Raw genomic sequence first — 18160 nt, 5'->3', positions numbered from 1 at the left:
TAGGTAAAGTACTTAAGGTTCTTATAGTCGGTTAAGATAGTAAAAGGGGCTACTATACTCTAAAGCTTCGCCGACCAGGCTTTGAGATATAAGATAATAGCCAACAGCTCTTTGTTATAGATAGTATAGTTGCGCTTAATAGGGCTTAGTTTTATAAAGTAGTAGGCTATAGGGTAAAGAACCTCGTCCTCTCCCTATTAAGATAAACATTTACTAAGCGCTATACTAGAATAGTCCGCTTCTACGATCGTCTCTCTCTCAGAATCCTATTAGGCGAAGATCGGCTCCAATATAAACGTAGCCTTAAGTATATCGAAGGCGTCCTACTCCTCTTTGCCCTAGCGGAAGGGGACGTTTTTACAAATAAAGCGTGTTAATAGGGCTACTTTCTTAGAGAAATTAGGAATAAAGTCGCGATAGAAATTAGCGAATCCTAGGAAGCTCTATACTCCTTAGACCTTATAAGGTACCTCCTACTCACGAATAGCCTTGATCTTCTTAAGGTCGGGGCGGACATAGACCCTAGCCTCTACGATATACCCTAGATACTTAACTTCTTTCACCGTAAATATATATTTCTTAAAGTCTAAGTTAAGGCCTATATCCCTTAGTCTTCGGAAGACCTTGTATACCTTCCTTATATAGTCCTTTTAGCTTCTACTCGAGTATACTAAGACGTCGTCAAAGTATACCGTTATATAGTCTCCTAGCATTAGACCAAGGACATTGTTAATATATCTTTAGAACGTTGTAGGAGTATTTACAAGCCTAAAGGGGCAGACTAGCTACTCGAATAGTCCGAACCTTATATAAAACGCTATAAAGTGCTTATCCCCCTTAGCTATCTAGATACAATAGAACGTAGCCCTAACGTCTAGCTTCGTAAGCTATTTGGCCTTAGCTAAGGACCAAAGAGTCTCCTTAATTAGGAAGAGCGGGTACCGGTCTTGCTTAGTAATCTTATTCAAAGCTCAGTAGTCTATATAGAACCTTTATCCTCCTCCTAGCTTCTTTATAAAGAGGACTAGGACAACTACTGATAAAGAGCTTACCTAGATCTATCCTTTATCCAACAGGTCTACGACCTACTTCTAAATCTCTAGGAGATAGTCCCTTAGTATATTATATAAGGGTCCCTATAGGAGCTTAGGAGGTTTTCCGTCTAAGCCTATCTTAAGATAGATATAATAGTCGGCTTCCCTTCGATAGAGGGGGAGGTCGTTCGCCTTCTCTTTGTCAAAGAGGTTGGCGAAGTTATATAGCTCCTCTAGCAGAGCGACCTTTGGGTCTAGGTCGGTATTAGGCTAGGAGACGGCCACTCCTAGTATAGTAGTCATCTTATAGATATTAGTAATAAGGAACATATCTTGTACCCCTTTAGACTTCTTCCTTTATACCCTACAAGCTAAGCCTACGAACATCGTACCTATAATTAGGGTGGCGTTAACTTCCTTCTACTACAAGAAGTATTTGTATACCTATAGGCCACTTTACAAATTGACGGTAAAGACCCTATTAGCTAGGTCTAGCACGATCCTATGGTAATTTATCTAAAGGAGCCCCAATATAACGTTGTAGGCTAGCCCTAGTACTATATAGAATATAGCGACACTGATCTACTTATCGATGTCTATTGTAATATAGGCGATATATATAATTTTCTTTATAATTTGTACCCCCTTGACTATAATACCTAAGGTATAGGGAGTCGGCAAACTTATCTACTTAATCCCTAACCTCTAATATACTCTCTCGCTAATAGCTCTATAGCTCTAGTACCTATTATCCACTTATACGTTTATAAAACCAAAGGAGTTCAGAAAAACAAAGATAAAAAAAAAGGGCTTATCTATTCTCTCTCTAATCTCTATAAACTCGTTCTATAAGCGGCTAGGTCCTTTCGGCCCCTATACAAGACTTTGTATAGGGGCTACTCTTTTCCCTTTTCCTCCTTAGAGAGGGAGTCCTCCTCTACCTATTTCTTAGCCTCCAACTTATTGATATTGACCTAAGGAGCTAGTCTCTTGACTAGGGCGAAGGGACAAGTAGCTACGAAGTAGCTTTAACGCCTACAATAGATATAGGCTCTAGCCTATTGGCGTACTATATATACCTTGTCGTTTACCTACTTTACCTATAGCACGTTCACGCCTCGTTTTCCTCTATTCCACTACTACTTTCCTCTACGACCTCTGTTGGCTCCCCCCTAGGTTAGGGCAGTGTAGGTCATATTGATCTCGGTCATTGGTATATCTCTATCTATATCCTTCTCCATATCTACGTTGGGCCTAGGTCGTTTACCCTAGGACTACTAGTGTCATTCCTCTAGGCAAAGGGCCTCTAAGTCAATAGCGATCTCGTAGTACTTTATAACGACTATAGCATAGTCGTTCTACGGGACCCCCCGTCCTACTATAATATACTTCAACTTTAAGGAGAAGTATCGTTGTAGTCTAATAAGTCGTACCTTATTGCTCTAATTGAGTCCTCTAACCTTCGATAGCTTCGCCTCGAAGTAAACAATAAAGGAGGAGAACAGCTCGTTATCTCCTTAACGGAGTATATCTAGCTCTGTTAAGGCTATAACCTATTTATAGAGGTCTATATAGACTGTCGTAAGATACTCGAGAAACGCTCCTAGGTCGTAGTTGCAGCTAGGTCCTCCCGACTCGTAGAAGGCTACGACCTTGGCCTAGACCCCCTAGCTAAGGTTCCCCTAAATGAATACCCACTAGTCGTAGAGACCCCTAATAAAGTCCTAGTCCACTACTAGGACGTACGCTATCGTAGTCCTCTAAACGGCAAAGAGCTCCTTTTTACTATCGAAGGGTTGTCCTATAGAGAGGCGCTTCCACTACGTCTAGGGAGCTACCAGAGCTACGGTGTCAATCGTCAAAGCCTAGGCGTTTACTATCGTAGGGACGTTTATAGTCTAAGCTATAGCAATCTAGGCTATACGAAGTTCCTTAATAGTTATATTCTAACGTACAATCGTCTTCTATAAGAGTTGGAAATGTTCATAGACCCAATCTAGGTCTAGGACCTATAGGACACCTAGGTTGTTTATAATAGCGTCTAGCCCGCTCAGTACTAGCGTCGAAACGCCTAGCGTACTACTCTCGTCTATACCTGAAAGTAATAGCTGCTCTATCTATATAAAGGTAGTTGAACTATAACGTACTAGCCTTATAGCGTCTGCAGATAAGCGCACAATGTTCTATTCAACTACCTTAAGGAAAGGAAAAGGAGAAGTACAGGCTACGGTCCTCGTACGTAGAGTTTTCAAGGGCTCGTGGAGTGGGTTTAGGCCGACGTTATTCTAGGCGCGAGGCGGGCCCGCTATAGGTCCGCCCTGGGGCCGCTACGGATCCTAGGCGTAGCCCCCACATACCTAGCCCAAGTACAGCCCGGTCCATAACAGTATCCTCCTACTCTCTTTCCTCTTTAACCTTCTAGAGATCGTTCAAAAGTATACAAAGTATAGAGCGAATCTTCTTTATAGCCTACTTAACTATTAAATAAAGAGTATAAAGTAGGAGATAAAGGGAACTTATCTTCTAAGCGAGGTTGTTAATAGCTATAGTTAGAGCTAGTACCTTCTCTATAGCAATAGGTAGAATCGGCTTATAGCTATAATTAAAGCGTTTACAATATTACTACTATATACTATAGCTATTATAGTTGTTGAGATTAGGTTATTCTAGAAGCTTTGCAAGCACTATAGCTTAGAACTGGGCAAGAGAACTTAGAAGGGCTTATAGGGCCTAAAAGGCCTATAGCCTTCTACAGTGGTAGTGCGGCATAGGCTAGAAAGGACTAATATAGGCTTGCGTTAAGCTAAATAGTAGTTTGTATTCCACTGTTGAGCAGGCATCTCCTCTCCTACTCATATATCCACTAGCCTAGGTGCAGTGTTCTACACAAGCTAGCAGACTGTAAGACGGATTTCCTATACCCGCAAAACTCATTTAGCTAGGTTTTTTAAAAAATCGGCTTGCAAGCTCGCAAACTAGCTCTAACCAATCACCGAGCCCATTGCCTCTATAGCCTTACCTACTTTAACCCTAAATTTGAAGGCCTTACCAACTCTAGCCCTAAATGGTATATATATAGATATATAGTCCTTTGACTAAGGTATCGATATATATAAGTGTCACAACGGGCAAAAGGACATCCTTGCCCTGCAAAGGCTAGGGGCAAAAGGACATCCTTGCCCTGCAAAGGCTAGGGGCACCCTATATACTATGCGCGACACACCCCCCCAGACCTTGGGGGTCAACCACAAGGGCTGCCAAACGCACAACCAATCATAAGGGCTGCCAAACGCACAAGTCTCTGTTTTCCCAGACTCTCCGCTTTCCGTAACCCGACCAGGGTCCCCATCAGCGTTGCACGCTAGGGCGTCGACGGTCTAAACCGAGCCGGTCGGACTGTGGTTCGAACCATAGACCTTTGCGTGTTGTGGCTGCTATGCGCAGGGAACGGCCGGCGAGATGCAAGACCACTGCGCGAACCGGGCTCATAACTGTCACAACGGGCAAAAGGACATCCTTGCCCTGCAAAGGCTAGGGGCACCCTATATACTATGCGCGACAATAAGCTAGTCCCATTTTAGTAAAGGTTTAGTTAAGATGTAGCCATTCAAATATAGTAGGTGCAGGGTAGGTAGGAGGTGCAGGGTAGGTCGCGTAGGAGAGGTGCAGAGTAGGTCGGTTGGGAGCAGTGCAGGGTAGGTCCTTTGGGAGATAACTACCACTGCGCCGGAGGTGCAAGGTAGGTGGCTTGGGGTAACTACCTTACTACAACCACTACTATAGCAGTTCTCTAATACTATTTACATAGCCTACTTGCTATAGTAGGTTTAACAATAGTTGTAGTAGATTGTATTGTAGAAGCCTATAGAAGCAGTGTATATATAACTTAGATATAGGATCTTACGCTCTATAGTTATCTATAGGGCATAACTAAGGGATATATTAGAGCGATACTATAGTAAACTAGAAGTAAGAGCGTATAATTTACTCGACTAGGGGACTATAGCGCTAGTTGAAAGAAGGTATAGTAGGCTATCTAAAAGCGGTATTTGGGGTAGTAGGCACTACTAAAAGCTCTTTATCGCTATTACCCTCTTTCGACGAATTATATAAAGATATAGGCGACTTATTTAAGAAGATGTCAAAGTAGAGAGGCATAGTAGTCTTATACGCTCTAGGGAGCTAAGAATAGTGATAGTAATAGTAGCTACTATATATAAATAAGAGGATATATATAGGAAGAAGGAAGCTTAAGCTTATATAGGTAGAAATTTATACCTCCCCTTAGATTTAAACACTTTAATTAGCTAGTACTACGCTTTAGAATTTCTTATAGCTTTATATAACTTACTCCTATATATTTTACTATTTATAAGGATTTCCTATATTCTAGTTTTATAGTTGTTCAACTGTATATACTTAGACGCTCTATTAAACAACTAGGGGGTATGTCACGTTAAGGGTAAAGAGTTCAGAGCTTAGTATAGCGTACTAGCTATAACTTCCCCACTTCTAGGTGTATATATACCACGCTTTGTTCAGTCCTTAGCTTTCTTTTATACTAGAACAACGTACTCTCTTTGTATTCCAATGCTCTGTTATAATCCTACCATTGTATCTATACCTCGTAGCTCGCTATAGCGTGTTAGGATTAGATGCTATAGCTGTACCATGTCTTGGCGATAGGGATGTCCCCGATCTTTTCTCTATCTTTCCTCCTTTTAGCTATATCTCCTTACAATGTCAATCTTAAATCGATGTAGAATGGTGATATTTAGGTACTGACTTCGTTGTCAACTTGCGCGAGATGTAGGATCATCAACGGCCGCTTGACGTATCTCGAAAATACGGTGTGGTAGGCGTCTGTCGAGGGCGGTATTGACGTCATAGTGGTGTAGCGGTGTGGCTTAGCCACTGCAAGGGTTCGACCACCACAAACCGGTCCGACTACTGCCAGCTGGTTCGACCACTGCGAGCCGGTCGACCACCCGGGTTAGTGGTTAGGGTTAGGGTTAGCGGTTAGGGTTCGGGTTAGAGGTTAGGGTTATGTTCTTTTTTTTTTTCTTTTTTTTTCTTTTTTTTCTTTTTTTTCTTTTTTTTTCTTTTTTTTCTTTTTTTTTCTTTTTTTTCTTTTTTTTCTTTTTTTTCTTTTTTTTTCTTTTTTTTTTTTCTTTTTTTTTTTACCTCCTCTCTCCCAGCTAGCTAGCTCGGGTGGTCGTCGGCTACAGTAGGCTACGGGTGGCGATCGCATCAGCCTCGGCCCTTTCAAGCTTCGCTTCACCACTTACTGGGGCGTGGCACAGTCAAGTGTCTTGTAGCAATATTCACGGGAAATTGAACATTCTCCTATGACTGAGGTGTGTGATCCAATTCGTGCTTCAAGATAGAGTGGAGACCATGTCGACAACCCCCCATAGCGCGCTATAGGAGGTGTGGGAAGCACTTCCCACAAGGTATCTAAGGCATCATTACCAGGGCAGGGGCATCCGTTACCGCCCTATAGCCTGGAGTGGCGTAGATATTGTACTTATGCAGGCAGACGCAAGGGTGGAGATCCTATCATCATCATTAATCAATCAATCAAGCAACACATTGCGTAACATTTGTGCCATAGGAGGTATATACGCAACGGATGACGTGTGCGACCTCAGCATGGGCCTCCCCCTTGTTCCTTTTTTCACTCAGGCATGCTTCAGCTCTCCACTCACGAACAGTTGCGACACACTGTACACAGTACAGGGCAGATTACATAGCACGGATGAACCCTTCGTTCCAACGGCACGCGGCCGATCGCGAGCCAGCAGTCGTGCACTCTCGAAGCCCGCCGACGCCGAAACGGGCAACGCCACCACATGGTTGTCCCCAGGGGGCCGCGGATTCTGGTCGCCGTGGCGCTGATCTGCTTCGTCGCTCTCGTCGTCACCTTCCTCCACCGCGATGCGTTCGCCAACCTCCGACTCCGCCCCGACTCTCTGTGGCCGTCGACACACACGCCCGCCGCCGACGATGACGATGAGCACAACAACACTACGGCGCTCGACCCCAACGCGCACAGGCTGCCGTCGGCCGACTCGTTCCACGCCCACTTCGCCGCCGTGACGCGCCTCAAGGGCATCACCATGGCCGAGGCGAAGGCCGGGTGCCACTGGCCCGACGGGCAGTTCGTGAACTTCCAGTTCGTGCCGGACGTCGAGTGGGTCGTGAAAGACCGGTCCGACGAGGAGATCGCGGCACGCCGCAGGGCGTGGCAAGAATACGTCGACGGCCGGAGCCGGGACGAGAGCTTGATCCCGTGGGAGGAGGTGAAGGACAAGTTCAGCGGGAGAGGCGTGGTCGTCCTCGCGGGCAATGACCAGACCGTGATGCAGCTCAAGGTGGTCCTCCGGCGGCTGGCGAACCTGCGGTCGACCATCCCGGTCGAGGTGCACTACTGGGACGACGAGATGGACGAGGCCACGCGGGCGGAGCTCGCCGGGCTGTACCAGCCGCTGTCGTTCAACGACCTCTCGCAGCCGCACAACATCGTCCGGGTCAAGAAGGACGGCAAGTACATCAACTACCAGCTCAAGAACGCGGCCGTGGTCAACTCGCGCTTCGCCGAGCTGCTGCTGCTCGACTCGGACAACGTGCCGGTGCTGGACCCGGCCGTGCTGTTCGACTCGCGCGTCTACCAGGAGTACCACACCGTCTTCTGGCCCGACATGGCGCGCACGCGGCCGCAGAACCCGGCGTGGGCGCTGACCAACACGCCGTGCCGCATGGACGAGTACGAGCAGGAGAGCGGCCAGATGCTGGTGGACAAGCGGCGCTTCTGGTACCACGTGCAGCTGGCCGCGTGGATGAACCGCGGCGAGCAGGCGGCCTACTACAACGCCTTCCTGCTGGGCGACAAGGACATGTTCCGCTTCGCGTGGCACGCGCTCAAGACCGCCTACGGCCGCCCGCGCAAGTGGCTGGCCAGCGTCGGCACGCTCAACGCGGGCTTCTTCTGCGGCCACTCGTTCGGCCAGCACCACCCGGACGACGGCCGGCTGGCCTTCCTGCACGGCGGCGCCGCCAAGTTCGCCGCCCCCGAGCTGCTGCGCTGGAACAAGGCGCACCTCGGCTACTTCCGCCACTACAAGCGCTCGCCCACCGACGAGGACCCCTCCGTCAGCGTGCGCGCCGGCATCGTCTGGGACGAGGCCGCCTACATGCCGAACCGCTCCGCCCAGTTCAAGGGCATGGTGTGCAACGACATCACCGATGCCGAGCCCCGGAGCCTGGACGACCTGCTGCCCGGCTTCGACCGCGAGTTCGAGGCCGCCGGCGGCTACTGGAAGCTCGAGCAGGAGGGGGAGGCGGAGACGCAGGCTGCTGCTGGAGGCTAGCCCGGCAGCAGGATACATAAATACTGTTATATTTTGTCGCGTATTGAAATGCAATGCTGTCTAGAGTGTACACTATGTATCATGGAATTGTCAAAACCGTGGCGCCATCTGACGTCGAAAGCAACTGCTCTGGCTCCGGGAGTGCGCTCATTGGCACTGACCGCCAGGTATAGCAGTCAGGCCATTATTCTTCTGCTTCGCGATTATTCCCGAAGGTCTCCGCTGTCACCGGTGGCCTGTCTCGCCGCTCACCATGGCTCCACATCCCATCACGCCTCGGCCCGAAGGCTGGATCGCCTTTAGGGAACCTGAAACACGCCTGGCGAATGCCGAATTTGCTCCGCCATACGCCGTATGTACTCAAGTAGCCACCTATGGAATTGCGGTCATGATGTTCCAACCCAGAAGTGGAGTCTGCAGCTTGTACCGTGGTGTCCTATTTCCATGCAACCATAGATTTTCCGACTTGGTCTGGAAATTTCTAAGCAAAGTGGGCCTTGGAGATGTCCAGCTGCTTCTCGCAAGACTCTCTAGCCTATAACTTACACTGCCGAATCAAGCCTGCTCTAAGATGCCAACGCCCAGGAATTCATCTGCACAGCAGCTTCTCCTCACGTTACCCCCTACCCAACGACGACGACGACAAGAACATGGGTTCACTTCCTGACGTCGACATCGAGCCCGCGCCTGGGCTCTCCTACTTCACGCCGGCGCAGAACCCGCCGGCGGGGACGGCGGCTGATCCCCAGTCCAGCGGCAGGCCGGTGCCGAAGCTCTTCCAGCCCCTGACCGTCCGCGGGGTGACATTTCACAACCGCCTTGGTGTAAGTCTTTCATTGAAAACCCCTTTTTGTTCTTACCTTCTTGCAGTCTACAATACTGACTGGCGCATATCAAGGTCTCCCCCATGTGCCAGTACTCGGCCGAGGACGGGCACATGACGGACTACCACCTCGTGCACCTGGGCAGCATGGCGCAGCGCGGGCCGGGCCTGATCATGATCGAGGCCACCGCGGTCCAGCCCGAGGGCCGCATCACGCCGCAGGACGTCGGCCTGTGGAAGGACTCGCAGGTCGCGCCGATGCGGCGCGCCATCGACTTCGTGCACAGCCAGAACCAGCTCGTCGGCGTGCAGCTCGCCCACGCCGGCCGCAAGGCCAGCACCGTCGCACCGTGGAAGATGGGCGAGGCCACCGTGGCGACCGCCAAGGTCGGTGGCTGGCCCGACCGCGTCGTCGGCCCCAGCACGGTCCCGTTCGACGACGCGCACTGCCGGCCCGCCGCGATGACGCGGGACGACATCGAGCAGCTCAAGCGCGACTGGGCGGCCGCGGCGCGGCGCGCGCTGGCCGCCGGCGCCGACTTCGTCGAGATCCACGCCGCGCACGGCTACCTGCTCTCGTCGTTCCTGTCGCCGCACGCCAACACGCGCACGGACGAGTACGGCGGCTCGTTCGAGAACCGCATCCGCCTGCCGCTCGAGATCGCCCGGCTGACCCGCGACGTCGTCGGCGAGCGCGTGCCCGTCTTCCTGCGCGTCTCGGCCACCGACTGGGTCGAGGACTCGCACCCGGCCGAGAGCTGGACCGCCGCGGACACCGTCCGCTTCGCCGAGGCGCTGGCCGCGCAGGGCGCCATCGACCTGATCGATATCTCCTCCGGCGGCGTCCATGCCGCGCAGAAGGTGAAGTCCGGCCCGGCGTTCCAGGCCCCCTTCGCGATCGCCGTCAAGAAGGCCGTCGGCGACAGGCTGCTGGTCGCGACGGTGGGGGCCATCACCAACGGCAAGCAGGCCAATCGGCTGCTGGAGGACGACGGGCTGGACGTTGTCCTCGTCGGGCGCGGCTTCCAGAAGGATCCGGGCCTGGCCTGGACGTTCGCCCAGCACCTGGACACGGAGATCGCGATGGCGTCCCAGATCCGCTGGGGGTTCACCCGGCGAGGAGGCAGGCCGTACATCGACCCGTCTGCGTACAAAGACTCCATCTTTGAGTGATTGTGTAATGCCTAGCGAGTAGAGAGATGTAGATAACTCACGAAGAAACGAAGTATCCCCATACAACAATTCCTATTCCCCCAGCTGGCAACCCCCTGTGCTGCCCCCTTTCCCTCCACTGCGAAGTAGGTAGTTACCTATCCACGAAGCCAAGCATGCAACTTGACGACCCTCCCCAGCGCCGCAACCGCATCCCCCCAATCCGTCACCGCAAGCTGCACGGCAGCCGCAACCATCATCACCCAGACCTGCCGCGCGCACCGCAAGTCTGCATCCCCATCCCTCGCCGCCGGCAGCACAGCCGCCAGCACCAAAAGCAGCGTGCCCAGCATGCTGCTGCCGCTGCTGCTGCTGTTGTTGTTGTTGTTGTTGTTGTTGGTGCTGCCACCGTCCCAGATGTCCAGCGGCACAGCCGCCACCGCCTCCGCCAGACCAACGACCTCCTGCTGTCCCGCGACGGCGGAGCACGGCTGTCGTCGGTCGATCGCGCGGCAGTACACCAGCGCGGCGAGCTGCACGGCGCGGTGGAGCGGGTTGGGGTACACGTACCCCCGCTGCTGCTGCTGCTGCGGCAGCGCAGACGACGGCAGGGGGAGGAGCATACCATCCACCGCCTCCTCGGCTGTTGTTGTTGTTATTGTCGTTGTTGTCGGACCCGCCGACAGACGACCGTGCAGCCAGCGGGCCATGGACTGGACCTTGCGCAGGGCCCATGGCGAGGGGGGCTGGGGCAGGGCGAGCACGGTGTTGAGGAGGAAGTGGACGTCCTTGAGCATGGCCGCGGTCGGGGCGTCGAGCAGGGGTGGGATGGAGGGTGGCACTGGTGCGGCTGCCGCGGGCGGGCTGCTAGCGGTGGACAGGGAGAGGCCGGTGTAGGCGGCGAGGTCATCGGGTGAGTGCGAGGGCGGTGTCTCGAGGGCTACGGCTGTGGCGAGGTCTGCGCTTGGGGGTTGTTAGTCCGGGATGGGTGGTCGTCTGGGAAGGTTGGGGATGGGCAGCGGGGGGGGGGGGGGGGGGGGGGTGAATTGTTGAGAGGAGCACTTACACGACCACCAGCCTTGCCAGTATTCCGCTCAGCCCCGGGCTGCTCAGCCCTCCAAGTTGCCCGGCAATCTCGCGGGCGAGATCGACATGGGCCCGCAAGTCCTGGGTTTCTCCGGTGCAGAGATCAGTCAGGATCATCCTGACGGCGGCCTCGAGGGTCCCCTCTTTTGCCCACGGCTCGGGAAGAGCCAGCATGCTGTGGAGTCGCTCGATCGAAAGTCGCCGCGCCGACCGGATGGGTGCGCTGTCCGCCGCGCAGCGTGCGCCGAGCTGGCATGTCTCTCTGACTGGCGATGTTCCGCTTCTGTCAGCTTCTCGCGCCACCAAGTGCTCGCGGGTTGAAGCAGAATGCGGCGGTTGAACGCACACAGCGAAGCGGCGCTGCCAGACGCAAGATGCCGCAAAAGGGGAAGGAAGCTGTCTGTGTAGAAAGGGATGGCTTCGTTGCCCTCCTCGTAAGGTTGGAAGGCTGGATCTGCTGGTGGATCTGTTGCATTGGAATACGTGTCAGTAGGAGAGACGTGAATTATGCGCCAGAGAGAAGGTGACTGCTTGCTCTTCGAGTCCCAGGCTTGGTATATCCCGATGTTTGTCGACGTAGCCGAGTATTCCCAGTACGAGGAACCTGCCTGGCCAAAGTTCCAGACGACCGGCCCATCTTGGAGAGCCGTCCCGGTGTCTGCGGTAGCTAATGGCGCTGCCACGCCAGGAACGGAATAGAAGGCCAGGCGCGAAAGAGCGTCTTTGTTGCCATGCCTGTCCTTATTACGGAGTCTGTGACTCTCAGTTCTGAACCGGTTGATGCGGGCAGAGGACGTACAGGCTGCTGTCGTAGTAGCACACCGGCTGGGGTGCTCGGCGGGAGCAGTTTCGACACGGCTGCCGCTGGTCGCACTGCAGAGCAACGCTATCAGAGACCCGGACTGGCTTCTTTCGCTGTCCTTAAGCCCACCTTTTGTTTCCGCCGCCGGCACTCGCTGCACGAACGTCGTATCTTATTCATCGCCACGGAACCAAATGCCGCCTCAGGGCCGAAGGACAACGGAGAGGAAAAGTTGGCTTCGATGGAGTGTGGCTGGCGGTAGATGTATGTAGGGCACACGCTGCCGTCAAACTTTGAGCCACGCATATCTGTCTCAGAGCAGCCCATAGTCTAGCCCTCGCCGTCCCCATAGGGCTGACGGAAACGCACCCGGCGATTCGGCAACATCCGCCACATCGCCTGGTGTTCGGTAGTTGCTATCCAGACCGCTTCGCGATTCGCCCGCCGTCCGCGCTGGCCAGACTTGGCGTCTGCAAGCACCCTCCCTTGGACTAGTTCACCAAGCTTGGGTCGGGACCGACCGCCAGTCCAAGCCCCCGGTTTCTGCCCAGTGCCCGGGGCTTGCATGATCACACCACCCCGGCTGCTGCGCTACAGGAGTACATCTGCCGCCATTCTCGAAACGGGCCATCTCTGCGAACGCTGGCCGATCTGCTATTCGCCAGAGACCGGTTTGGGAGTGAAACGGAAAGGGGGTCAAACGGCTGTGATCCCTGACTGTGGCTCTGCAGGGAAGCCCCCCTTTCTGCGCATAAGGCGTTCGTGTTTGTTTGTTTTTTCTTGCCGGAAACTGCTGAGCCCGTTTTTCGTCGAATCAAAGCGCAGTCGGCGATCCCCGTTGAAGTTTCCCAAAGCCTAAGGTCTCTTGCTCGTGAGCAGACCAGTCGAGCAGTGGTTACGCAGTCAACAAGACAGCGTGGCCTGTCTGACCACGAAACATCGTGAAACTCACCGCAGATCAAGCCAGGCACAGCCCAAGGCCACATCCTGTCGTCGTCGTCTTTGGTCAACTCATGAGCCTCGATCTTACGTGTCCTGTTGGCACAGGGCAAGTTCGTCATGGTGGGAAGCGGTGCAGAGAAGAAACCAATGTTGACAGCGTCGAGATAGCAAGGTAGTGTACACAGACGCGGAAAGGAAAGAGAGCTAGTTGAGGAGAGGGAGATGCCGTAGTCATCCATGCCCTGCCGCCAAGCAAACCTAATTAGAGCCCAGCCCACGAGCAACCTGACCTGCGAAACATCCACCTTTCACCGGAAACCATCGCTTCCCGTTCGACAGAAGTCCCAAAGAGCGAGCACCTATTGCTCCTCGCTCTTCACCTTCTTCGAAAAGTAGCTGCACCGCCGCGTAAGCACATATCCATATCCTCACTCAAGCAACCCCGCGTCTCACCACAAACAAAACCAAAGAAAGAAAGAAAGGAAGGAAAAAAAAATAAACTCACCTCGCCAGCACGCCCTCCACGGCCCCGACAGCACCCAGCACGGCCAGTCCAATCCCCGCCTCCCTCCACCCCAGCCGGCCGCGATCATACAGCCGCCAGGCCCGGAACCCAAGCCATCCGCCCAGCCCAACAACAGCCAGCACATTCGCGAGCGCAAGCGCCACGCCAGGCCCGCCCGCCGCAACACTCTCCCACTGCTGCACGATCCAGCCCTCGGCCCTGCTGCGCATGCCGCCGCCGTCTTCCTCCTTAGCCTTGGCCGCGGCGCTCGCCCTGTTCTTGCGCGCGAGATCCGCCTCGGCGCGCGCCCTCTCCCTTTCTTCCTCTTCTTCTTCTTCTTCTGCTTCTGCTGCTGCTGCCTCGGCGGCGGCCTCGCGCTCCACGCGCGCGGCCTGCGTGTCCGTCTTGATCTCCTGCGAGGCGAACGTCGAGGGCACGGTGCGCACGGAGGGCGTGTCGACGTCGATCAGCGAGGAGGAGGCGGTCGAGGGGGAGTCGGGGGCGTGGGAGGTGCTGGTCGTGGTCGGGTTGACCTGCGGCGGTTGCGGGGCGGCGGCCTGGGTTTTGGTTAAGGGGAAGGATGGTTAGTTTGTTGTTAAGTTGGGCCGGTGACGTTGAATAGGATGGGAGTGAACATTCGGAGCGAATGGATAAATGCTTACCTCCTTGGGAGACTGCTTGGGCCCTTTGGAGGCGACCTCGGCGTAGGACACTGCGGCGGGAGAGGGAGGTCAGTTTCGTGCGTTGGAAAATGCTGACCGCGGCTGCAAGAGCTGACTTACTGTTGCGTGCTGTGAGTTTGCTTGATGTCTTCGTCAGAGTGATTCGCAGAGCGATGCAAATGAAGCTGGAGACTGTCGCACGATGATGTTTCCGCGAACAAATAGGGCGGGTGCCGGGCACCCGTGGGCATGTGACGGTGCCAGAAGCCCAAAACCGGGCGCGGTGCCAGCAGCCGCTGCCCACTGGTGACCTCAGAGCACAGAGCACGCGGCCCTCTGCTGGGCTTCGACGGTTGCGGCCAAGGCGCTGGTGGCCTGGGCGGGGCAGCATGACGTCGGCGGCTCCGCTTATCGTTAGAGCGGCAGTGGAGCGCCAAGACACTGCCCGAGAACCAGCAGCGAGCAACACCCCCTGCTCAATGCCACAATAAGTCAGCAAGGTCCTGTCTGTCCCGGGTGAGCACAGGACGCAGCAGCGCAACAGCTCCCCAGCGCGGGCCGGGCAGCGACCTGAGCAGGAAAAAGGTCTATTGTGCCTCTAAGTTACATGGTATACATAAGAGTCGTACAGTGTGTGCGCGGCGCCACGCTGATGATCTCTCTCACCAAACGTGTCGCAACGCTGCAACAGGATGGAGAGCCCGGTGTCGTATCGTGAGTTCAGCGGAGATTAATTACTCCTTGCCCTTGTTCGGCCCGATCGCGTCGACGTCTTTCTTCGGAGCCCCCGACTCCGTCGTCTCAGCCGGCTGCGCCGCCGACTCCCCGGTCCCGGCGGCAGGCGGCGCTGCGCTTGCTGATGTCTGCGTCTCGCTCGTCTTTGCCGCAGCAGCGGCGCCTTCTTGAGCCGGGGCGCCCTCCTCGTCTTCGTCGTCGGCTAGTTCGGAGCCGTAGATCTCGGGATACTTCCGGAAGCAGTCCTGCATGTGTCTGGGAGCCGTCAGCCAGCCAGCCCTTGCCAATCACTCGGCCCGCCGGGTGCTACGCACTGGAACTTCTCGATGCAATCCATCCCCTTGGGCTCCTCCTTGGAGTAGACGAAGCAGCTGAAGGCCGCCTTGAACTCCTCTCCGCACGGCCCGTGGGCCATGCCGCCCAGGCACGGGCAGTCCCAGTTGATCTCGCCCGTCTCCGGGTCGAAGGCGCCTTGCTCAGTGGCGCTCTGCTCCAGCGCCTCGGGCGACCCGGGCTCCGGTTCATTCTCGGCGGCAGCCGTTGTAGCAGCCTCGGTTTCTGTTGGCTTCGTTTGCTCGGTCTTCACATCCTCTTTCTCACTGACAGCGTTCGCGGGCTGCTGCTGGGAAGAGGGCGGCGGCGGAGGTGGTGCGGCTGCGGCTGCGGCTGCGGCTGCTTGGCGGCGCTTCTCCTCGATCATGGCATCGATGGTGGGAAGGTCGGCGTCCGAGAAGTGAGGCGGCGCAGGCACAGCTTCGGCTGCGGCAGTGCTCCAATGTCAGCGGAAACGGCCAGCCAGTCGCGAGGGAGGAGACGCACGAGGGAGCTCATCGGCGAAGATCGGGCTGGTGTTGTAGAAGTACACTGCCGCGATGGCAAGACCCCATCGTAGCCCGGTCCCCGTCCAGGTGCCCTTCTTCTTGGCTGCCGCGGCCGTCGAAGCCAGCCGCCGGGAGCCGGAGGCGACGGTCGTCGGCCGGATCGCGCGCAGAGCACTGGGGGCTGTCCTGAGCGTGGCGCGATACATGTTGTCGGGACGCGAGAGAAAGAAGGGAGAGAAAAATCAATGCATGCAGAGCAGAAGCAGACACAGACAGAAAAGCGCGCGCGAAACGAAGGTGGCCGCGGCAACACCGGGGATGGGCCCGTTCGACGTTTGTCATCAACCAGCTCTGCTTCGGCCAAAATTTCTGGCCCGGGCTCACGGCCTGCCGCTGTTCAGCCCGTTTGGGGCCGGAGATTTGGCGACGGGCGCGAGTTACGATTGGCCAATTCTAGCTCAGACCCACCTCTCCGCATCCCTTACTGTGCAGCAACCAGGCACTGACACTTCTCGCACTTTGTCGCAGGCAAACACCAGAGCTCGAAAACGCCATGCTGCATGGTCGAGACACAAGCCACGTTTCTTCATCAGAGCTATAAATCCTACCTTGGTTGCCTATGTACGCCTATTCACTCGATAACACTCTTCTCTTGATCCCAGAGTTATCGCCAAGATAGATGCCCACTGTGGGACCGTTGAAGCCGCGACTGCGGCAGGTGTTCGTACCGTCCAATGTGTAACCAGAGCAAAGAAGTCAGAGCATACCTATATTGGGGTCGCTCACCTATATACAGCCAATATCAACACTGGCTCACGGCTCGCCCGTGATCTCGACCTTCAAGCAACTCGTGCAACCGATGCTGAGGCGAGGCGTGTATGGCCGCGTGGCCGCTCCGCGTCCGGCTGCCCTCCATGGGCCCAGCTGCGCGTCTTGGGCAAGGAGTGGGAGCAGGCTGGTCAGGTCACCAGAGAGCGGGAGAGGACGGACGTATCGAATAGGCCGTTCAAGGTGCCCGTTCAGGTGCGGCGCGTTCTCTCCTAGTGTGCGCGGTACGTTCCTGACCTGCGTAGGAGCCGGTGGCCGGATGGGCGGTGGTCGGAAGGCAGATGGGTTCCATTACGTGCCGGCAGTCGGCGGCGGCGAAGCGGAACTCGCAGCGGCAGATAGGACTATGGGGCGCGCCTAGGCACGGAGCTCGTGGACCGGATCGTCCGCTCAGTCGGCGACGGCGGCCTTGGTTGGGTCTTCGCGTGCCTCAACGACGACACTGGCCATATGCCGCCGTCGGAGCAGCGAGGGACGACCGATTTTGCCATGTCGCTCTCGCCAGTCTTCGCATACAGTGTTCGAAATTGCTTGGATGGGAGGACCAAGGGGGAGCGCATCCCTGTGGTTGTGAACTCCCCCTGGATCGAGCAGATGATCGTCACGACGCTTCGCAAAGCTAGCTTTGCCGTACTGTCTAGCCAGCGTAGACTGGGACCCCAAGAGCGCGAGCATACAATGTACTCTTGGAACGTCGCCGACTTGGTGCTTCCCGACGTAAACGATGAGTTCCGCCTGGCTCGGGCCAGGAACGGCCTCGGAATTGTCGCGCGATGCTCTGCTCTGTCCCCTTGCGTCCGGTTGATCTCGAGCCGCCGCTGGCTCCTTCGTTGGGTCATGCTGCTTTGCAAGTCAGCCTGGGTGGTCAGGTGATGGCCATGGTTTCAAAACGGCTTACTGCTTATCGCTCCTCAGTGGTGCTTCTTTGCAACTGAAGCTTGCGGTCGGTAGCCGGCAGGTGGCAGAGCCGGGCAGGTGACGATATGACTCTGCCACCTGCGGACTGCTGACCGCCGGGCACCTGCCCGGGCCGACACTCTATAGGTTCTCTTTGTTGCCCAGGACTTCCAACATTTGGGATGGTTGGCTCAGTTGCCTACCGTAACACGCTGTCGTTCTGCCTCCCAGCAGGTTGTGGGTTCAATTCCCACCGCACAGTTCCGCTGCACACGCCGGGCCCTTTGAGTAGATACGTTTACTCGCACCTACCGAATGTGCAACCGCGCCGCTGTGTGATGTTCGGGCTCTGGGGGATTTGTGGGTTCTGGGGGCTCTATTGGTTCGGTACAGCTACGCGAGTAGCTGCCCATACGCTTTTGCCTTTTACAACAGCCAACTCTCGGGCAATGGCTCTTTGGCTGCTCATGGTATTTGATATAAAATCATCTGCGAGATTCAAT

General features: G+C 55.1%; 5 protein-coding genes across 5 annotated transcripts; 2 read left to right on the top strand and 3 right to left on the bottom strand.

The window, feature by feature from the left end:
• Positions 1 to 6650: 6650 nt before the first annotated feature.
• THITE_2116225 (glycosyltransferase family 71 protein) lies at positions 6651 to 8789 on the top strand. The gene has a single exon (XM_003653621.1). It carries the CDS (start codon positions 6887 to 6889, stop codon positions 8402 to 8404), a length of 1518 nt encoding a protein of 505 aa, XP_003653669.1. The 5' UTR covers positions 6651 to 6886; the 3' UTR covers positions 8405 to 8789.
• Positions 8658 to 10461, top strand: THITE_2095874 (uncharacterized protein; the record flags this gene model as incomplete). Its single annotated transcript, XM_003653620.1, has 3 exons — positions 8658 to 8756; positions 9052 to 9228; positions 9303 to 10461. The coding sequence occupies 3 exons, from the start codon at positions 8658 to 8660 to the stop codon at positions 10398 to 10400; spliced, it is 1374 nt and encodes a 457-aa protein (XP_003653668.1). The 3' UTR covers positions 10401 to 10461.
• A 799-nt stretch (positions 10462 to 11260) lies between these two features.
• THITE_2116222 (uncharacterized protein) lies at positions 11261 to 11814 on the bottom strand. Its single transcript, XM_003653619.1, has one exon. It carries the CDS (start codon positions 11637 to 11639, stop codon positions 11442 to 11444), a length of 198 nt encoding a protein of 65 aa, XP_003653667.1. The 5' UTR covers positions 11640 to 11814; the 3' UTR covers positions 11261 to 11441.
• Positions 11815 to 13328: 1514 nt separating this feature from the next.
• On the bottom strand, positions 13329 to 14777 carry THITE_2116219 (uncharacterized protein). The gene is made up of 4 exons (XM_003653618.1): positions 14497 to 14777; positions 14377 to 14426; positions 13715 to 14271; positions 13329 to 13605 (listed from the first exon to the last, which is right to left on the bottom strand). Coding segments are annotated over exons 1-4 (645 nt in total). The 5' UTR covers positions 14498 to 14777; the 3' UTR covers positions 13329 to 13568.
• A 13-nt stretch (positions 14778 to 14790) lies between these two features.
• Positions 14791 to 16312, bottom strand: THITE_2116216 (uncharacterized protein). Its single transcript, XM_003653617.1, has 3 exons — positions 15931 to 16312; positions 15426 to 15864; positions 14791 to 15366 (listed from the first exon to the last, which is right to left on the bottom strand). The coding sequence occupies exons 1-3, from the start codon at positions 16136 to 16138 to the stop codon at positions 15111 to 15113; spliced, it is 903 nt and encodes a 300-aa protein (XP_003653665.1). The 5' UTR covers positions 16139 to 16312; the 3' UTR covers positions 14791 to 15110.
• Between the last annotated feature and the right edge of the window lie 1848 nt (positions 16313 to 18160).

This window comes from Thermothielavioides terrestris, chromosome 2 (genome assembly GCF_000226115.1).
Source record: "Thermothielavioides terrestris NRRL 8126 chromosome 2, complete sequence".
NCBI classification, from domain to species: domain Eukaryota; kingdom Fungi; phylum Ascomycota; class Sordariomycetes; order Sordariales; family Chaetomiaceae; genus Thermothielavioides; species Thermothielavioides terrestris.
The sequence above is the reverse complement of the archived record's forward strand: the minus strand, read 5'-3'. Positions and strand labels throughout refer to the sequence as shown.